Raw genomic sequence first — 22,272 nt, 5'->3', positions numbered from 1 at the left:
TCCGCCACAGCTTATTTGGACTTGCAGATGTTCTAAAGAAGAAAGAACAAAGGAAAAACATGTTGTGTGTGTCCGGATGAATTGTGTGCTGCAGCTGCACCGTGTAAACAACATTAAAAACATCATGTTTGTGTACATTTTAATAAAATATCATATATGAGACTAGTTGACTGATCACTGGTCATGGTCGGTGCTTCTCTGATAATATTTAAATTGTATGAATATCTTTGGTTTGGCTCTAATTATGTTTATTTTTATTTCCTAAAGGTAATGTGAAAGCTCTGAACAACAGAAGTCGAAGCTCCACCAAAACATCTGGGACATCTGCAGATTCCATGGCAACAGAGGTCACCACCTTAAATCTCATGAACATTGTGGACCGGGAAGCCCTGTGGGCAGAGCTGGAAAGTGGGCCGGAGCTGGCCAAAGAACCAGACACTTTAGCGTTATCTAGGAGTGTGAGCGAAGTGACAGAAGAGGAGGATAGAGAGGAGGAGGAAGAGGAGGAGGAAGAGGAAGCAGAGAGCGAACACACTGAGTCAGCTGACACTAGTGGTGCCCAGTTATCCACGGAGAACTCCAGCTCCGGCTCTGTCCCCAGCACTGAGGAAGCAGGAGTGCTCAACGGCCTGCGGAGGATAGAGTCCGGTCACACACAGGCGTCTGATTCACTGTCAAGCGAGGATGAGGAAGATTTGGAGCTGGAGGCAATAGCCAGGTCTCGCCTGTTGAAACAGGAGCGTGAGAAGAGAGAGGCCATTGACTCTCTGTTCCGCCATGTGCTCCTGTACCCTGTGGCGGGCGGGTGGCGCCATCTGCTGCAAGGCTTGGCTCTTTTAGACAGTCTGCTGAGGAGCAGTGCTGAGTGTCCTCTGGTGGACGCACTCTCCTACACTTCTCTGGACACGAGCTCTGCTGCACATTTAAACCTGGTCTCCAACCTGCTGCAGCGCCACCAGCAGGCTCAGGGCGGTCAGGGCTTCTACGGTGGCCTCCTCTCTCCTTCCTCCTCCCCCTCTGTGCCCCCATCCCAGCTCATTGAACTGCTAGTGTCCTTGTGCCTGAGGTTCCTGCGCTCACAATACCCTTCCTATCTGAGCCTGGGTCCCCTTGACCTGCAGGGGAACAGGGAGGTCCAGGTGAAGAGTGTGGGGGTGCTGACCCGCATGGTGAACCAGCTCGGCTGCATCGCACAGGGACAAGAGGGCAACAGGGCCAGTATGGAGCCCATCCGCAGACTCCTGTCAGAGTGTAAAGTGCAGCAATATGCTCTGCTTACACTTTCCGCATCCATGTATGCCGGCCAGAGGGGAACGGACAAGGGACCGCCAAAGGGTGTGGAGCTGCTGGAGGAGCAGGGCGGCCTGTCGGAGGAGAGTCTGGTGAATCTTGGAGCAGGAGGCGGACAGGAACAGTACCCCTTGCAAATGGAGTTACTGAAACTCCTCCAGGCTCTCATAGTGCTGGAGTACCATGTGTGTGGGGCTGCCTCGGCGTCTGGCCAGCCCGCAGAGCCTCGTGAATCCCCAACTGCCACCACCCCGCTGGCTCGTGAATGGCAAACTGCGGTTCTTTTTCAGCAGTCCATCAAAGCCTCCCAGTACGTCCAGAGCCATCCCATCACAGCGCAGGGAATGTTTGTTTCTGCCGCAGCCAGGGCACTGCAGCCACAGTACGGCTACTCCATGCACCCCCACTGGGTGTCACTGCTGTGCTCCTCGCTGCCATACCTGGGTCGATCGTTAGGTATCATTGTGGCTCCACTCATCAGTCAGATCTGCAGGAACTTGGACGAGCTGGTCAAGCTTTACGAGCATGATGGGGGGAAGACAAATCCGAGGTAGAGCACCATTTAAAAACAGTATATCAGTACCATAGTTTTTTACACTGTAACAATTTGTCCTTTTCAATGTTAAGAGTTGCTTGTAAGGTCTTTCTACTGACATTTAAAACAAGACAGTAAAGAAACCATGACTAAAACCCATATAAAACGTTTCTAAATTAAGACACACATTTATTTTTATTTATGAGGTTTGTTCTTTGTTCAAACAGCCTGAGTGGTAGAAGGGAAAACATTTCCCCTGACTACCCTCTCACTCTGCTGGAGGGCCTGACCACCATTACACACTATTGTCTACTGGACAACAAGAAGGTGAGGAATGAAACACACACACACACACACACACACACACACACGCACACACGCACACGCACACGCACACACACACACGCACGCATATTAATATCTTATTTGAATAAGAATTGAAATAACCATTTTCCTTTCTCTTTCTCTCTGTCAGTCTTTTGTGGCCTGCGATCCTGTGGATGTTCGGAATGCACGCAACGCTGTGATCGAGGCACTACCGCACATGCTCAGTAGCATGGCGTTGTTGTGGGGAGTTGTCATGAGGGAAGAGCTTCAGACGCGTGGAGCAGACACTGCCCAGAGCAGCAGACACACTTCTACCTCTGTCTACTTTAAAAGCACCAAGGTGTGTGCTACATTCACATGTATGCCTTTCTAAATGTATGTAATCACAGATCTGTGTCATTTAGGTTGTGTCGACCCTGAACATACACATGTTCTCCTGTTAAACCATGTGCATATGTTATTCTCTTCACTGTACGATCGTTGTTTAGATCTTAAGACAGCGGATACTGGAGTTCCTGGTCCCTCTAACTGGGCCTTATGGGATTCAGCTCATGGCTTCACTGGGAGCAGTGTGGAGCAGCAGGAAGAGTAAAAGAAGACATAAAAACAAAGTAAGAACTGCTGTTTTTTACAGAAAACTGGAAAGAACACATACATATCTATCTAATTAAATAGCTGTATTGCATTTGTTGGCATCATAACTCTCTCACTCTTTAGGTTTTACCTGTGGCCAGTGAGTCTCGTCTAACCATTGTGGCTCTGGTCAAATCACTGCACACCCTGCACACGGATACCATCCTACAATTGGTCAAGGAGGTGGTGAAAAAACCACATCAGATCAAAGGGGACCAGGTATACAAAAACACATACAGGCACAGCTCTCAACACGTGTATTCTGGAAGTTTCAGAAGTACATTTTCCCTCACTTCTGAATAATTGTTTACTTTTCTCTCCACCAGAAGTCAACACTGGTAGATATACCTATGCTGCAGTTCAGCTACACCTATATCCAGAGGTAATTAGGACATACAATGCAAGTTTTCACCTCAGGTTTAATACAAATATAAGACTGATTGACAATTACAATTTACAAATGTTCATTATTATTATTTATTAGGATTGTTAACTATTCCACAATCTTCTTGAAAACACTTTAGAGACAGGGCTTTCTAAGTAGTTGCACCAAGGCTCTGGAACATGATAATATAATGTCCGGCAGTGGCTCAGTCAGTAGGGGCTTGGACTGGGAGCCGTAGGGTCGCTGGTTCAAGTCCCCGACCAGACCTAAATATGGAGTGTGGACTTCTACTTGGAGAGGTCCCAGTTCACCTCCTGCCCTGCCGTGGTGCCCTTGAGCAAGGCACCGGACACCCCCCTTCCCCCCCCACTCCCATTGCTCCCCGGGCGCTGTACAATAGCTGCCCACTGCTCCTAGTACTAGACTCCTTGTACTAGGATGGGTTAAAAGCAGAGGCCAAATTTCACTGTGTGTGCTGTGTGCTCTGCATGTGTGACCATTAAAGAGGGTTTCATCCCTCCCTATTCTATTCTATTCTATTATAATACAGCAGAATCTATTGAATCCTATAACATTTGTCTTAAGACCCACTTATAATCTCTTGCCTGCCCTTGCAATGATCATAGATGTGATTTGCATTCAACATTGAAATGCATGAATGTATTTGTTTCTGTGTATGTGGGCACTGTGTATTCTATTCAGCTACTTTTTTCCAGTGATAATCTATTTTGCAAAATGATTTTTGTTGTTAAAGGAGAGGTGTCATGGCCATTTCCACTGATCATAATTCCATTGTTGAGGTATACTAAAATAGATTTATACTGTGCATTTTTCCAAACTCACATTGGTTTCGCATACAGCATCTCTGTAAAGTGTGTGTATTCAGCAGTATTCACTCTCTCCACTAAACGGCTCGTTGTCGCTCCAATAGCTCCAGCCCCCACCCTCCCTGTGAGCACAGTGTGCTCTGATTGGTCGGGACGTTGTGAATCGCGCTGAGCTCCGTGGAGGTGTTGTTTCCTTGTTTAGCGATACACAGCGAAACACAGCCAAACTCATCCTGAGCACACACAAACTCACAACCGAAGTAAAAACAATAAGTGTGGCTTGATATTGAGTAAGAAAAAGGTTGATAAACGCTGTGAGAATGGGTCTGCAGAGAGAATTTCGCCGCGATCCCAACTGTCTGTTATCAGCCTGCAGCCAGGGAGGAGAAATCAGCAGAGCTGCCTGCACTGAGTGTGTGTGTGTGTGAGGAAGTCCGTCAATCAGCGGGGGCTTAACGTAAAGGCTCCGCGGACGTAACGTAACGGCTCCGCGGATTGGTCCATTTGGTTCCGGGTACCGCATGACCGTATCGCGTCATAGCTCTGGGCGTGGCTACTGGGTATCCACACGTCACAATGCCCAGGAAGAACATGAGAAAGTTCCAACGAGGCGTTTTGGGGAGGTCTTTTCTGTGTTAGAGTTTTACTCCCTAAAGGGTGTACTTTGAGGGTTTTTGACTCTGCAGACCGTTTACATGCATAAAAACCTTCATAACACACAAGGGGACGGGTAATAACCGGAAAAGCATGACACCTCTCCTTTAAGAACTTTCGCACAAAGCTGGTATGTTTTTTAAATGCTCTATATTTAAAATCGACATTGAAAATAATAATTGTCTTTATTTGTAGCATTTCAGCTCAGACTCTGCAGGAAAACGTGATTCCTCTCCTGAGTTTGTTACGGGAATCTGTTCAGCTCAACCTGGCCCCGCCTGGGCACTTCTTGTTGCTGGGGTCAGTTTTCCACACAGTCCATTGTACAATACAGGGTTACACAACAAAAAGCAGTTGTGGTCCCTTTATTTAAACCGCTCATAGATTCACTGCACTCTATGACATTGATAACGATTTCCTTTGATAACATTTGTTGGCCTCCTATATGAAAAATTACTTATTAACGGTTTCTGTTTTTCAGAATACTCAATGACTTTGTCAATAGACTCCCCAACCTGGACAATAGGAAGTACACGAGAGACCTGCAGGTATGAGTCAGCTATATAGAATGTAATGTTGTAACGCTCTAGCTATGACACTGTAGTGATATTGATGGTGCCGTTATTGTGCAGGAAGTGACTCAGCGGATCCTGGAGGCAGTGGGGGGGATCGCAGGCTCCTCTCTGGAGCAGACCAGTTGGCTGAGCCGCAGCCTGGAGGTCAAAGTGCAGCCACAGGTGTGCCCTGATGCAGAGGAGCATGACGATGCAGATGTGGATGGGGACCACTATGGTAATTTGAAATACTTCTGACGAATGCATGTGAGCTGACTTCATCTGCAATGCCCATCAACTGGTTGAGAAAACTTCAGGGGATTCATATAAAACAGAAAGTTCCGGTGCTTGATAATGATGTGTTGAGCCACGCCTGATAACATCGGTATTACATAGCCAAACAAATTGTTTCAAATGGTCGGATTTAGTTTTTGGTTGGATTAAGCATTTCTAAATTGAAGGAAAAGATGAACAGGTTAAAGGAGGAGAGAAAAAAAAGGAGACACGCTGAAATCACTGAGAGAGTCAAAAGTCAAGTCAACCCTTAAGAATAGTATTCCATGGATGGACACAAGTTTTTCACTTAACTTTTAGATTCAACCTAAGGGAAAGGGTCAGCTGATAGGGCTACCACAAACAAATACTTTCATTATTGATTACTTAGACAACTAATTATTAGTTTATTTAATTAATCGTTTTGGTATATAACATTTCAGAAAAAAGGGAAAACTCTTATTCCTTTCTTATCTCCTTGTCAGAGTCAGTGGCTCAAGCGAGCACCATGGTCTCCTCCTCGGCCCCCTCGGCCTACAGCGTGCAGGCTCTGGTTCTCCTGGCTGAGGTAAGGTTTCTTAAGTTTTATTTATGAGGAAGAATAAATGCGTGACTTTTTTTGTGTTTGTATTGTTTATCACATTCTCTTGCTGAATAGGTCTTGGCACCACTTCTGGACATGATATACCGCAGTGATGAGAAGGAGAAGGCCGTTCCTCTCATTACTCGACTCATGTACTATGTTTTCCCCTACCTGAAGAACCACAGGTAATCAGTGTTCATGGCTCTCAATGCTAACAGCTTTGGTCTGTGTGGTCTCTGTAGACGTCTTCTTACTTACCTTTCTCTCCTCTAGTGCCTACAACATGCCCAGCTTCGAAGCAGGAGCCCAGCTGCTGAGCAGTCTGAGTGGGTATGCCTATACCAAAAGGGCCTGGAAAAAGGAGGTCTTTGAGCTCTTCATGGATCCCCTCTTCTTCACCATGGACGCCTCCTGTTCTCCCAGGTTAATATCTTATTTACCCGCTGCCCTCTCTTACTAGTTGGTTCTTTTGTTTTTGGACAAGTAAGATTTCTTAAGGTGAACTTTTTGTGATGTGTTTGAATGCTAAATTACTCATTTCAAGTAAATATGAAACGTCATTAGTCTAAAATGTATTTAATTGTATTACATAAATGAATTGGGGTTTACCTATGTCTAATGTCCTCCTCCTTGTTTTCTCTACAGTTGGAAATCCATTACTGACCATCTGCTGACGCATGAGAAGACCATGTTTAAAGACCTGATGAGTAAGTACAGACTGTAGGGAATGTGTGTGTGGTGCGGTAAAGATAAAGGGTTCATTTGTGACATAGAAGGTGAATTTGTTACTCTATACACCTCCTAGATCATAAAAGGGCGATAATGGAGAAGCATTGCTGCAGATATGTCAGAGAACAGATATTTAGGGATGGAGAGTTAATGGAGAATGTTAAAAATAGCAGTTCATAAAAAAGAGAAGAGAGTTAAACCTTTCAAAAGTTTTCAAAGTGTTTTTCTGGATTTGGTGTTTTAATTCAAATTGAAGAGACATTTTTGATGACCTGAGTACTATTAAGAACACCGTATGTGTCCAAATTAGATTAAGTACCTGATAAGAGGGTGATTTATGACCCTCATAAACCTCAGGCGCCGTTTACACGAGGAGAAAACTAGAATAGAATAGAATAGAATAGGGAGGGATGAAACCCTCTTTAATGGTCACACATGCAGAGCACACAGCACACACAGTGAAATTTGGCCTCTGCTTTTAACCCATCCTAGTACAAGGAGTCTAGTACTAGGAGCAGTGGGCAGCTATTGTACAGCGCCCGGGGAGCAATGGGAGTGGGGGGGAAGGGGGGTGTCCGGTGCCTTGCTCAAGGGCACCACGGCAGGGCGGGAGGTGAACTGGGACCTCTCCAAGTAGAAGTCCACACTCCATATTTAGGTCTGGTCGGGGACTTGAACCAGCGACCCTATGGCTCCCAGTCCAAGCCCCTACTGACTGAGCCACTGCTTGTATCTGCATAGTTTCGCGTGCGTATAGCCCTATTATTTACACGAGGCCGATAGAAACTGACCCCACAAACGATAACGGGTCCCAAGGTGGATAGATTTGGAAACGAAACGCTCTGGGGGCGTCAACCGAGTCCGTGTAATCACCTCTATACGAATATTTCCTGAAAAAATAGCGAAAAAAAAAAAAAAATAGCACCTCTCCTGCTCACTGCTGTAGCAACCATCAAAAATAGCTGTGTTAATTAAACGCACAAGGGGTTCTTGAATGAAATAATATTATAAAAGGCAAACCAGAATTGTTAACGCCCAATATACTCCTTAAACAAAATAAACAGAGTCAGATTTCATGCATTGATCCATTATATTGACAAAGGAGGATCTCACCCGGTGTTTGTAGAGAATATCTCTCTTTTCTGAGCGGGTCCTCTCCACGGAGACGTCGGTCGATGCAATATCCACAGATTCGGTTTCTTTCAGTTAACTTCCCCGTAGCATTTATCCATTATGCTGAGGAAATTACTATATCCCGCTGAATACCAGCAATCGCCACACACACTTCCTCCTGTCAGTAGCTACTGCTAGTGCTACTGCTACTGACCATGCTACAGATATTAGTGCAAAAATATACAGCTCCTCTACCACAACCATCAGCAACAAGTGGACATGGAGAATTACATGAACTACATGTTGCTAAATACACGCGGGGCATGAACAGAAGGGTAGCCATGGCAACATTGCGGCGGGGGCTGCTGGGCTGCTCTTCTTCGCGGCTTTTGGTGTATTTTGGCGGAAGTTACAGCGACACTTACAGTCCCAGCATATGTACTACAGCGTTTCCAGCGGCCTCGTTTGAACAGACACGTTAAATGAAACAAACGCATGTGAACGGAAGACTTTTTTGAATACGCATACTGTGCATAAACGCAAACGGTCCCGTGTGAGCGGGGCCTTAGTCCAGCCTCCAAATCCCTTGGATGTGGCACCTGTCACTCTGACATCTGACCTTTGACCCTCTTATCTTTTATGACTTGTTTGTTTATTGTTTTTATCCTCATAAAGGATGTTTCACAATAGATGGGGGTTGATAAGAGTCCTTTTTACAAACAAGTTATTTTTCTGCTTCTTCCTCGCCCGTGTCTCTTCCTTCAGCCATCACAACAATCAAGTCATATCTATCAAATTAATCATATACCTCTTCCTTTCCCCCACCCTAGGGTCCAGAGTAAAAACACCTCCCCCTCCAGACCCTCCCCCTTCTTTTATATCCCTTTCCTGTTTTATGGTCAGTCCCTGTGACTCTGGCGCCGTTTACACGAGGAGAAAACTGCTTGTATCTGCATAGTTTCGCGTGCGTATAGCCCTATTATTTACACGAGGCCGATAGAAACTGACCCCACAAACGATAACGGGTCCCAAGGTGGATAGATTTGCAAACGAAACGCTCTGGGGGGTCAACCGAGTCCGTGTAATCACCTCGATACGAATATTTCCTGAAAAAATAGCGATAGCCCCACCTCTCCTGCTCACTGCTGTAGCAACTATCAAAAATAGCTGTGTTAATTAAACGCACAAGGGGTTCTTGAATGAAATAATATTATAAAAGGCAAACCAGAATTGTTAACGCCCAATATACTCCTTAAACAAAATAAACAGAGTCAGATTTCATGCATTGATCCATTATATTGACAAAGGAGCGATCTCACCCGGTGTTTGTAGAGAATATCTCTCTTTCTGAGCCGTCCTCTCCACAGAGACGTGCTTCTTGGTCGGTCGATGCAATATCCACAGATTCGGTTTCTTTCAGTTAACTTCCCCGTTGCATTTATCCATATGCTGAGGAAATTACTATATCCCGCTGAATACCAGCAATCGCCACACACACTTCCTCCTGTCAGTAGCTACTGCTAGTGCTACTGCTACTGACCATGCTACAGATATTAGTGCAAAATCTACAGCTCCTCTACCACAACCATCAGCAACAAGTGGACATGGAGAATTACATGAACTACATGTTGCTAAATACACCGCGGGGCATAAACAGAAGGGTAGCCATGGCAACATTGCTGCGGGGCTGCTCGGGCTGCTCTTCTTCGCTGCTTTTGGTGTATTTTGGCGGAAGTTACAGCGCCACTTACAGTCCCGGCATATGTACTACAGCGTTTCCAGCGGCCTCGTTTGAACAGACACGTTAAATGAAACGAATGCATGTGAACGGAAGACTTTTTTGAATACGCATACTGTGCATAAACGCAAACGTTCCCGTGTGAAGGAGGCCTCTGTCTCTGGCAGGTGTCCCCACACTGTTGGTTTAAAGGGCCCATGTCATGGCCATTTCCACTGATCATAATTACATTGTTGAGGTATACTAAAATAGATTTATACTGTGCAATTTTCCAAACTCACATTGGTTTCGCATACAGCATCTCTGTCAAGCATGTGTATTCAGCAGTATTCACTTTCTCCACTAAACGACTCGTTGGAGCTCTTGCCCCCCCCTCCCTGTGAGCCTAGTGTGCTCCGATTGGTCAGCTCGGCCACTCGTTCTGATTAGTCAACCACCAGAGAGGCTGCGCCCATGTCAGTGCTTTTCCCGGCTGCTCTCAGCGTAACATCAGTCTTATCATGGCGTCGGTACAGCGGTATATTTTATATACATATATATTTTTAACTGTTGTTATAGAAGAGTGTGACGGCCCCAGGGCCTTTGTCTTACGATGGGGTGGAGCTGAAGAAGCTAATCAGCACGATCACGGACACCTCCGGACACTACGGCCCCAGTCTCTCTCCAAAGCGGCTGCAGGAAGACTAACTCTGCGATCCTCTCAACCACCTATCTTTGCATTTACCACAATAAATGTGCCGTGGTTTTGTAAACTCGTGTATGTCTCCTTGTCTTTCCGTTGTGGCCTACGAGCCGCTCATAACAAAGAGTAAGTTATTTTTACCCGTTATAAACTACTACTGTTTGATGAGAAATCAAATCATGGTTTGCTATATATGAATTCAGGGAAGAAAGGATAGGCCTACTAAGTATTTCCATTAAACTTTATTTTTAGAAATGTACAAAATGAACATAAATATACATATATACACGGTATATCATCCATTCCTCCTCCTCTTGCCTGCGCACAGCCGGTGCGGTGCGGTGCCTTTTAGCACGACGCCTCAGTAGTAGTAGAATCCCTTCCCCGTCATGGATTGTCCGCCAGGATCTGGCTGGACGAAATCAAATGCAAATCACAAAATATTAGAGAAACTTAGTTGTTTTAGATTCGTTAGTAGTAGTTGTGTAATGAACAGCTTGCCTGCTAATATGCTAACCTAGCTTTGTTTACCTTGGTAGCTAACACGATATGAACGTTAGCTTGGAGGAAAGGCAACTATAATGCAGTGTAATAAAACTACTATGAACAAAAGCTAGTGGTTCATATTAGGCTAGCAATAACGTGTTTATAATTGCAATCGTATACGGGTATTCTGCTACCATACAATGTAACTTGCATGAATACATTGTTTTGCGCTAGCATACAGCTAGCCTCGTTAGCTACATGCAGTATATGTACGGTCACAATGTACGGTAAACCGGAGTATACTGTATGAGTATTCCGTGTGTGTGACTGCAGACATTCTCCTGCCATGACAAACATGTAAGGCCATCTGCTGACATTGTAGTTGATATATTTAAACGCTAGCAACGTAGCATCACAAAAATGTTTTTCTGACCAAAACTAGCTCAAGCTCCGTGTGTTAGATTGCTACGCCAGCTATAATGTAATTACGTTTCGCGACTGACCGGCAAATCACCCGCAGTATACTGTCAATAGGTATTTTGTGTGTGAATGCAGACATTCTCCTGCTATGAGATACATGTATGCAAGGCCATCTGCTGATATTAGAGTTGATATATGGAAACTCTAGCAACTTAGTTAGCACAGTTAGCACTGTGTCAATGGCTTAGCAGTCCAACACAGTTTACACATTTAAACAGTCTTGTTTGATAAATACACAAATAACAATGCAAACTTACAGGTTGTATACCCAGATCTTCCCCTGCTCCAAACGGTCCAAACAAGCTGTGCATATCCGGCCTCAAACTGGGCAATGTTTTTGGAAGCTTTCGTCTGTGAAATGCCGGTTCATCGAACCTCTGGAGGAGGAACACGCCGCTGCTGGTGTGGCCATAGCTCTTCGGGATTGGTCCATTTCGTTCCGGGTACCGCATGACATCAGGCGGTACCCGGAACTAAATGGAAGACTCAAATGGGCAGTGACGTATCTCCAACGAGGCGTTTTGGGGAGGTATTTTCTGTGTTAGAGTTTTACTCGCTACAGGGTGTACTTTGAGGGTTTTGACTCTGCACACCGTTTACATGCATAAAAACCTTCATAACACACAAGGGGACGGGTAATAACCGGAAAAGCATGACATGGGAGCTTTAAACAAAAATAAGTAATCTTTCAGATAATTTAGTTCCTTTCTCACAGTATGGGTTTTAAAAAAGAAGAAGAATAGACATCTCTGAGGGATTTAACATCACAGTTTTAGTGAAAATCCTTTCTTTACAGGTCACAGTTTCTTTACTCACAATGTTTTTGAGATAATAGTGTCTCCCATTGTCTCCCCCCCACACACACACACACACACACACACACACACACACACACACACACACACACACACACACACCAAACACATGCAAAAAAAACAACACACACACTATACTGTGACTCTAAAAGGCTAGTTTGTGTGACCTTTTTTTTTTTTTTTTTTAATGATATTCTGATATACCATACTATTATTAGAGCCACATTTAACTTAAATCACCAATCTCCATAAGAGTTAGCCTCTATTATTAACTCAACCTCATTTAAAGCTATTGCTTTCAAGCTTTTAACTTAAAGTGGACCTATCATGCTATATTTAAATGATATATTGTAGGGCCATACCTATATAAGGTATATTTATACGTTTCTGTTTTCGAAATACCAAACAGATCATGCATTTTAGCCATGCCTCATTTCGCTCTATGTGCTGTTTGCTGTCTACGGGTCTGATTCTGCTGACCACGCCCCCCTGCAGGAGAGGGTAGCCGTGCTCTGATCAGCTGCTGGGCTGTCAGAAGAGGGGGAGAAAAAGAGATCTCCGTCCTCCGTGTTTTATTCATTTGTTTTAAAGCTCAATAAATAACAAAGAAGACCTTTGACCGGCACTTTTCTAATTTTGTCCGGAAGATTTAAACTTTAACGGACATCTTGACCGGCGAAAGAAACTGAAACTGAAACTCTGCCGCACGGTCCCCTCGTTCCTTGGAAGAGGCGGAGAGGTGGGTGTTTGTCATCTGCTGGTGGACTAACCGGAGAGAATTACAGTGCTTGCCTCGACGGGGAGGGATTGCATTGAATTAAAGCAGCGGGAGCAAACGCTTGCCTCGGGGAGGGAGAAAAAAAGCCACAGCGGAGAATAAACAGAAGGGTAACCATGGTAACTATGGGCGGGAAGTCTTCTTCGCTGCTTTTGTGGCAGACTACAGTGCCACTTACAGGCCTGGCATATGTACTACAGCCTATCCAGCGCTTTCGAGCGGCAATGGCCAGCCGTGGCCCAACCCCACATTCCCCTGATAGGTGGAGAGTTGGCCCAATAGCCGTAGTGCCACTTCTGTGACGTCATAGAAGTGTTCAAATCTGGATCAGTCTGTATCAGATCCGTTGCAGCCCCTTTTTTAGAGATTTGGGTATGGAGGAAAATAGAGAGGGTTGTGTTTTCTGACACTTGGTGAGTTCCCTGGAACACCGGGGACACATATTCATGTATAAAAGACGTACAAAAGTGCATTTTGCATGATAGGTCCCCTTTAATTACGCTATGCAACGTTGGCTAAATACTGAAAGGTATGGTGTGAATAAAAAAAAAAAAACAGAAATAAAAGCTAGGTCAGAGCTCACGAAATTATCAGACCCCAATGTTATATGTTGTTAGAAAGCACTCGTGACCACCAGAACATAAAAAACAAAACATTTGGCCACTGTCAGTCATCAGTTCCAAGATTCAAGTAGTTCGATATGTCCAGACATATCCAAGATGCCCGACCGCAAATACTTAAAGAAATTAAGCCATGATACCTGGATATACCATACTTTTTGTTTTTGTTGTTGATACATTCAAAAATATTATAATGACTATTTGACATATACCAGGGCTATGCGATTGGCGGAGGTAATATATACCGGCCCTTTGAGTAGAATGTTAAATTACTTTAGTTACAAATAGTGAAGTTCTAGATATAGTTCAAATGGAGTAATTTAAGTTGTCTGATGCACTTTATAGTTTGACTTTTTTTTAAAATACTGATGTGTTTATTCAAAACCATAATGCACACAAGCCTGTTGTTTTGTTTTCACTGGTGTGTGCACTTAAATTGATGTTGATGGTTAAATTAGTTAATGGTTCACATGTACTGAGTTCTGATCATGTCATCTAAATGTAGGAATGCCTTGGGCATATGGTTCCCTGATTTTTGCGTCATGCTTTTACAACATACAATATAAGCACAATATAATCACTTCATCAACTGCCCCCATTCAAAAACTATCAAATAGCCCGGCTATATACTATGACCATTCTATTCTTATTTATAATATGGTTCAAATGGAGTAATTTGAGTTGTCTGATGCACTTGATACAATTTGACTTTCTAAAATACTGATGTGTTTATTCAAAACCATTTCAACACACAATGTCATGACTTTTTCCAGATCTTTTAGACAAACTATACTATGACTTTCTTTAATATTTTTTGAAATCCTATACTGACAATGCAGACAAACTATATAATATAATTCTTAACTACATACTATACTTGGACTTTTTCAAGATACTTTTGACATACTATAGTACTAGTAATTTTAAAATAAATGTTCGGACATTCTACACTGTGACTCTTTTTGAATTATACATATGAAATACTATACTATGACCAGGGCTCTCGGCTAACTTCTTTCACCATCCTCCCGGAACCGTCCCGAAATACAATCTAAGCCGTCCCGAAATTAATGTGGACCGTCCCGAATTTAAAATATTAGTTTTTCTACATTATCATTAGTTAAAATCATTCAAAGTGACCTTTAACATAAATAAAACATCATACAAATCATTAGATGATAATTCATCAACCTTTTTAATTGAGTAAATCAGTCAAACACATAAACAAAGGCCAAATATATTTAAAAAAAACACACAAGCGAGAAAGTTACTCTAATATTGAATCCAATCAAGTTCTATCCAATTATCAAAAACATCCAACACTCTGTCCTGAAGACAGAAGACAGAACCCAGAGTAACCACTAACCAGGATGACAGTCTGTAACACAGTCAGGAGACCTTTACAAACTGCCCCGCCCCCTCGCACACAGACGGGGGAGAGAGCTCTCTCGTCTGGATTGGAAAGATCGAAAATAAGATCGAAAATACATCATAGACGCATTTTGTAGACTTATTGCATATTAGAAACGGAGTTGGCGAAACTAAAACTGCGATATAATGTTCATGTAGCAATAATACATGACATATATGTTTTAAATGTCTCCACTACCGATAAAAAGTCAGATAACGTCGGAGCTTAACGCTACCACTGTCTTTAATAATTCCGGCCCGGGGCCCGTTTAATACCGGGGCTCGGTACCCATCCCTACATGGGGAGAGACGCAGCATATTGCTAAGGACTAAATACGATGGAGAGTTCTCATCTCAGCCTTATTACCCATAGGGGATGAAGAGGAGTTAGTAAATAAAGAGGCCGGCGCTCCAGGGTTAGGTTCTGCTGTGCGTTTTCGTGATGTAACGTAAACAATTGCAGAATTCCTCCACGGGATGCCATTGTCATTGTACATCACTCAACGCGAAATACACACACTCAGTACATAGCTAGACCCAATAATTTGCGGGCCAGGAGTTTGCGGGCACAGCTGTGTGTGTGTGTGTGTGTGTGTGTGTGTGTGTGTGTGTGTGTGTGTGTATTTCGCGGTTTGCTAAATGTTTTGTGCGTGTGTGTTTATGTTGACAAGGAGGTTTAATAACTGTGTGCTACACAAAACGTGCAGTCAGTTTCATTTTCATCGCCGTTCGTACTGTAGTAGAGTTATCAGGGTATTTTTATTTTAACTCTCGTCCCAAATTCGTCCCAAGATTATTTTTTATCCTCCCCGACCCTATTTTTTTCGGCCCCGGGACGACGGGACGTCCTTAAGCTCGAGCCCTGACTATGACTATGATTTGTTCAACATACTGGTGTATACAATAACCTTTTTCATATTTTGACTTCCTTCATGATATTATTATATTATATTATTTTACCTCTTTTTCTCTATATTTTCAACACACTATACTATGACCGTTTGGACACTATGTTATTTACTATTTACCTTTTTTATTTTCAATATATTATTTGACTATGTCTTTTATTAAGATATTTTCGACATACTGTTAAACACATTTTATAGTTATATGACTTTGTTTGTTTTGTTTTTGTTCACATTCTTAAATAACATCTATTTAGACATCTATTTCATTTTTCTAGTTTGAACTTTTTGCATACATAAACGTGTATCTTACATTTCCTTTGTGAGAGAATTACGCACAAATCTGTCATCTGAAAACATTCTATTGCAGTATTTTATCTGTGTTATGTATGTATATATATATATATATATATGTTGCTCTGTTGGAGGAGCATGTGACTTACGTTTTTCATTGACATATCTACACTGTAGCTAATGGGCAGATTACAATAAAGCCTTGAAACTTGACACTTGAAATTATCAAAAACTGCATTGTCTCACTGAAACAGCCCTAAAAATCACAAACTGCCTTTAAAGAAACCCAATTCCGTACAAAGTACTTCATATTCTACCAGTTGTAAAAGTGTTGCACACTTCAAAGTGTATCTAAAAGTATCTTAGTAACACAAATAAAGCAAAAAGCATTAATGTTAACAAAGCCTCAAAGGGCGGACTCATGAGCTCCGTAATGTCCCCCTAACATGGCACTTAGACTATTTACATCATCCAAGGAAACACACCAGTAAATACACCTCTCTTTGTCCGCTCCAAGAGCCTCAAAGGGCGGACTCCTGAGCTCCGTGATGTCCCCCTAACATGGCACTTATGCCGCATTTCCACCACACGGTCGGCCTCGCTCGGTACTGCTAGGCCGCGTTGGGCCTTGTTAGGGCCGGCTCACTTCATGCTGCGCTTCCATTACAGTTTAGGAACTGGGGTAGTTACTATAGTAACGCAGTGTAGGCGGAGCCGTGACGTCATCTTCAATGAGAACCCCAGAAAAACAACACAGCCGTTAGCTGTTAGCACTCAGAGCTCACAGCTCCTTATATATGTTCAGAAACTAGACAAAAGTTAAACAAGTACACACCACAGACTGCCTGTGTCATGGCGAATACAGTCGCTGCTTTATTTATGTCTGTATAGGCCGTTGTTGTGAGTGTGGACGGTCGGAGCATATATTGAGTTAGCTTAGCCAATCTCCATCTAGAAAACACGCATTTTAAAAGGTTTTTCACTTGCCGTCTGTCTGCAAACTTGACAAAGCATTAATTCATGGTTTTTACTAACCAGTATCAGTATGTTGTTACTTCGGCATCATTTTGAAACGTGTATTACAATTAAATCACGGTCAAATATGTTCATCTTGTTGTAGTTGTAGCCTCCTTGCCAGCGATTCTCTCTCTAGTTTAGCATACTCAGCCCGACTCAGCCCTGTTTGTTGGCCCCGATAGAACCACGATTTTGTCGGGCCAGAAAAGAGGTGAAAAAGTACCCCCGGGCCGGAACTAGGCCTAGTGGAAGCGCAACCAAAAACGGGCCCGGCACGACACGGCACGCTTAAACCGCGCTCCGCGCCATGGTGGAAATGCCCCATTAGACTATTTACATCATGCAGGGAAACACACCAGTAAATACACCTCTCTTTGTCCGCTCCAAGAGCCTTAAAGGGTGGACTCATGAGCTCCGTAATGTCCCCCTAACATGGCACTTAGACTATTTCCATCATCCAGGGAAACAGAACTTCAAAGGGGTTTCCTTATAGTTAATAAAGTAATTAAACAATAAAATGTCATATAACCTTATATTACCACAAAAGAGTCAATAAGTAATATTAACCCACTATTAAAGAACACTACCTTATAGAGGGCCATACAACCACCACAGGTGACCGAAACAAGTCATACTATCATCAATGACTATAATAGCTTACTAGGGGGATACTACAACAGGTGCCACATCAAAGGCCCCATAGTCTTATCACCCTCTTATTGAGCAATATCCTTATGAGGGGCTATACAACAGCTAAACAAGTCATACTATCATCATTAACTATATCTGGTTTTATCATTGACAAATAATGACCTACTAAGACACTCTAACAGGTTTCACATCAAAGGGGTAATAAAGTCTTATCACCCCCCTATTGTGCAACATCCTTTATGAGGGGCAATAAAACAATAACACATACAAGTCATAAAAGATAAAAGGGTCAAAGGTCAGATATGTAAAGTCTTATCAACTCCCATCTATTGTGCAACATCCTTTATGAGGATACAAACAATAACCAAACAAGTCATAAAAGATAAGAGGGTCAAAGGTCAGATGTCAGAGTGACAGGTGCCACATCAAAGGGATTTGGAGGCGGGACTAAGGTTTATGAGGGTCATAAATCACTCTCTTATCAGGTACTTAATCTCATTTGGACACATACGGTGTTCTTAATAAAGTTAAAGCCTTTTATTGTCATTATACACATACACATGTTAATACTACTGACCTGTATTTATTTGTGTCGTAGGCATGCAGAGTGGCTCTTTGAAACTGTTTACTAATGTAGACCAGAAAGCCATGCTGCTGAAGCGCCAGGCGTTTGCCATGTGCAGTGGAGAACTGGACCAGTATCATCTGTATCTGCCCCTCATTCAAGGTGTGTTACTGGACATTTATGTAGATTTCTATGTAATTATGTTAAATCAAGAGATTGATCGGCAGTGGACGTTTTCTTTAACCTTTATAATACTTCTCTCCCTTTCTTTTCAGAGCGTCTCACTGAGGCTTTGCGTATGAACCCTAGCCCTAACGTTACCGCCCAGATGTTCCTGATGTTTCGTGTTCTCCTATTGCGGATTTCGTCCCAGCACCTCACATCTCTTTGGCCAATCATGGTCACAGAACTGGTACGACCCCACCTTCTAAGAGCCTGGCTTTAAACACCAATACTGTAAATGTGTTTTTTTTTATCATCTTTAATGGAATCCTATTTTTCAACTTGTTCTTTCAGATTCGCGTATTTGCACGTCTGGAGAAAGCTCTGCAGTTAGAGAAAGACATCTCAAAGTGAGTTGAATATTTTATTCACATTTGAATGATGCTCTTGTTTACTCTCATATTCACATTACTTTTCTTGTGTACCACCCAGGCAGACTAAAGTAGTGCGGGGAGCCGTTGACAAGAATGGACCTGTACATTTCTCCCAGGCAGAGTTGGATATGTACTTGTCATCCTGCAAGTTTCTGGACACCTCCTTGGCTTTTCCTCCAGAGAGGATGCCTCTCTTTCAGATGTAAGAGCCCAATTCAGATCAAAAAGACTTTGAAGAAGCTATGTGGACTTCATATACATGATTTGTTTTTACTGCGTTTTATTTACTGTCTTACCTTTTCTGTGTAACTATCTGTTCCATGGACAGGTATCGTTGGGCATTTGTCCCTGAAGTGGATGTGAACCGCTACGGCGGCCCAGAGACGGCGCTGATAGAAGGAGAACTGGAATGCACTCCGAGTCCTCATGTTGTCAGGGTACTGGAAGGGATACAACAGCGATATGGGGTAAGCAAACTTATATGGCTTAAAAAGCACCAAGGTGTGTGCAACATTGTGTCTGTAATAACAGATCTGTGTTAATAAAGCTGTTTTTGTTGAACCTGCAGTTAAACATTCCACTGTTTAGCCATGTGCATGTGTATCAAGTGGTCATACTGTTGTTGTACAGTCATGTGACCTTGAGGTGGCACAATGCAACAGATGAATATCTCATTGTCAATTATAAACTTCAGCTGAAAAAGAACATACAAAGTCCAAAAGTCCCATTAATTCAGGTTTTATGACATGACCACATCTCATTCTTGTTATTTCAGACACTGAATGGGCTGAGTGAGGAATCGTCCACAGAGCATTTGGAGTTCCCTCTGCTGACTCAGCGCTCCCTGTCCTCCATCACCCAACTGGTGCCTTTCCTCCGCACCCTTTGCTGCTCCTTCCAGGGCTCGTCCCCCTGCAGCCCCTCTATGCCGCACTTCCCAGCAGCAGACTACCCACCATCCAATGCAGACACGGTCCTAAAGAGGCTGGAGTACATAATTGAAGAAGAGTTCCTGGACTCCGTGGAGAGTTAGAGCTGAAGCTTTCATAGACTAAGTCCTTTTCTTAAGCTCTTTAACCTGCAGCCATAAGAGGGACATTACGAAAATAGGCACAGTCGGTGATAACGTTGTAGTGTGAACTACAAAAAAAGGAAATATTTTGGAATTCTGCTTTTTAAATGTCTTATCTTTCTATCTCTCTCCACATACATAGGTGTACCTCTGAGGTGCTCTCATATTGTAATGCTTCTGTCTTTCTCAAGGACCAGTATCATCCTAATTGCAAATATTCACACATTAATATTGTGTCAGTGTCTACTCTTTGTTTTATATGGTTTTAGATGTATAATGTCAAAATAGTCTTAATGTAAACCAACTTCAAAAAAGGACATATTGTTATTATAATGCATGCACATACTGTAATAATAACTGTAGTTCCAGTCAATATTTTTTGTTTGATGCCAAAAAGCAGATTCCCTGTGAAAACCTCATTAAGCATTGTTAATGTGAATTTTTCCCAACGTGACGTTCTTACTAAATGTCTATCTGACTCTGAGAATGTAATGTACTGTATATATAACAGTGTATGGCTGCTGTTTTAGATGTACTTTCTCTCTGATCTTCATTGGATATGTCACTATTAGACCTTACAAACCTTTAGCGAAGATTCATGTTGAGAGTTATGAGTAAGTTACTGAATGTGATTTGTGTACACCATGAAAACCCTTTGAATTATGATTGGGTGTACCGTGCTAAAATACATGCTTGCCATGTTTGGAGTTCAAGGGAAATCAGCATTTCTTTGTAGTTGTTGGATGGATAGTTATACAACTGCCTGTTGTGTTTTTTTTCCGCAATGATGAATGCTAATGTAATTTATTTTGGATGTTTAAAGGACCATGTCAAGTTCTGAATTAACAGAAAGAAGACTCAATACATGAAATATTAAGTTTAAACACTGTGTTTTCACTTTACAAGGAAAGTTGCTTTTTTGTGTTGGAGAGTAATTGCTGACAGACTCAAAACTGAATTGATGTTTTGTTCCCTGATTCCCTCTGCCCACATGTTGCAGTGTCCGTGCTCAAGATGCTGAACACTGACCCCTTCTGCCTTATATTTAGTAACCATTTAGCAACCGGTTAAACATTGTGTTCAATGTCAAATCACTGCACACAGTCATCAGCACACCTTATGGCTTTGTCTAAATAAGGACAGGTGGAAACAATGTCCTTGAAATCCCTCTGGAGGAGCTTGAGAACGCTGCTGCAGAAATATGGACACTCAGTTGCTTAATCAGCTGGCATGACCTTGTAAAATAAATCATTGTCTTAGGCATGATAACTTAATATGCAACTGTAACAAACACATGTATATGAATGAGTAATGCACACTAAGCAGAGCAGAACTTGCCTATTTCTAACCAACAATCTGTCTAGTTAAGAAATGTCAATACTAAATAGCATATTCTGCACAAATCCATCCAGTGCCAGCACCATTCCCTTCTATCACTTGGCGGAGTACTAGTACTGACATAAATAATTAGTGCCAATTTGGAAACAAAATGGTTCCTCATTGATGGTGTTGGCTTTTGTAATATATATTATAAAAAAAAAACATTCCAGATAATAACCAAATCACTTATTTTCACTGGACTGTTATGAGCTGGAAGCTGTCATGAGTGGTGAGATGATGGACCTCCTCAACATGTTATTGTAGTGAGTAAGGCAAGGTAAGGTAAGGTAATAAAAACAAAAGACATTTAAGAACAAATACAGCATAAATACATTATTAAATGGCATTTAAAAACAGGCATAAAAAGCAAAGATAATGAAATAAAATAAATAAATAAACACAGCAGGTACAGAATACATGACTAAAAGGCATAGGCCTACTGTAGTGCGAGTATCAGCTCAATTGAAAGCAGCAGCAAATAGATGCGTTTGTAGTCTGGATTTAAAAATAGGAAGTGTTTCAGCGGACGTGCACGATTTGGGCAGTTTGTTCCAGATTGTTGGGGCATAATAACTAAAAGCTGCTTTTCCATGTTTAGTTGTTATTCTTGGAACAGAGAGCAGACCCGACCCAGAAGACCTGAGACTCCTGGATGCTTCATAGTGATGGAGGAGGTCGTCTATATACCTCGGTCCTAAGCCATTTAGTGATTTAAAAACTAGCAGTCGTATTTTAAAATCAATTCTTTGGTCGACTGGAAGCCAGTGTAATGATCTCAGAACCGGAGTGATGTGATCCACTTTTCTAGTGTCAGTGAGAACTCGAGCAGCAGCGTTCTGAATCAGCTGCAGCTTGTAGTTTAGTGACTGTTTAGTCTGTA

At 42.5% G+C, this 22,272-nt stretch overlaps 1 protein-coding gene across 3 annotated transcripts in view; it reads left to right on the top strand.

Annotated features, from left to right (window-relative positions):
- The window catches only part of dop1b (DOP1 leucine zipper like protein B), a 33,427-nt gene extending 12,505 nt beyond the window's left edge, over positions 1–20,922 (top strand). For 2 of the 3 annotated variants that reach the window (XM_034128477.1, XM_034128478.1), the window contains 19 exons: positions 268–1,840; positions 2,053–2,152; positions 2,301–2,492; positions 2,641–2,763; positions 2,870–3,004; positions 3,112–3,167; positions 4,847–4,951; positions 5,133–5,199; positions 5,284–5,443; positions 5,964–6,046; positions 6,137–6,246; positions 6,335–6,484; positions 6,707–6,768; positions 18,378–18,506; positions 18,620–18,756; positions 18,861–18,916; positions 18,999–19,142; positions 19,269–19,407; positions 19,716–19,973. In XM_034128477.1, the coding sequence (XP_033984368.1) occupies positions 268–1,840; positions 2,053–2,152; positions 2,301–2,492; positions 2,641–2,763; positions 2,870–3,004; positions 3,112–3,167; positions 4,847–4,951; positions 5,133–5,199; positions 5,284–5,443; positions 5,964–6,046; positions 6,137–6,246; positions 6,335–6,484; positions 6,707–6,768; positions 18,378–18,506; positions 18,620–18,756; positions 18,861–18,916; positions 18,999–19,142; positions 19,269–19,407; positions 19,716–19,973 (3,779 nt within the window). Of the gene's footprint in view, positions 1–267; positions 1,841–2,052; positions 2,153–2,300; positions 2,493–2,640; positions 2,764–2,869; positions 3,005–3,111; positions 3,168–4,846; positions 4,952–5,132; positions 5,200–5,283; positions 5,444–5,963; positions 6,047–6,136; positions 6,247–6,334; positions 6,485–6,706; positions 6,769–18,377; positions 18,507–18,619; positions 18,757–18,860; positions 18,917–18,998; positions 19,143–19,268; positions 19,408–19,715 lie in introns of all 3 variants that reach the window. The other variant, XM_034128479.1, reaches the window with a different exon arrangement.
- Positions 20,923–22,272: the final 1,350 nt, after the last annotated feature.

This window comes from Trematomus bernacchii, unplaced genomic scaffold (assembly GCF_902827165.1).
Source record: "Trematomus bernacchii unplaced genomic scaffold, fTreBer1.1, whole genome shotgun sequence".
Taxonomy (NCBI): Eukaryota; Metazoa; Chordata; class Actinopteri; order Perciformes; family Nototheniidae; genus Trematomus; species Trematomus bernacchii.
The sequence above is the reverse complement of the archived record's forward strand: the minus strand, read 5'-3'. Positions and strand labels throughout refer to the sequence as shown.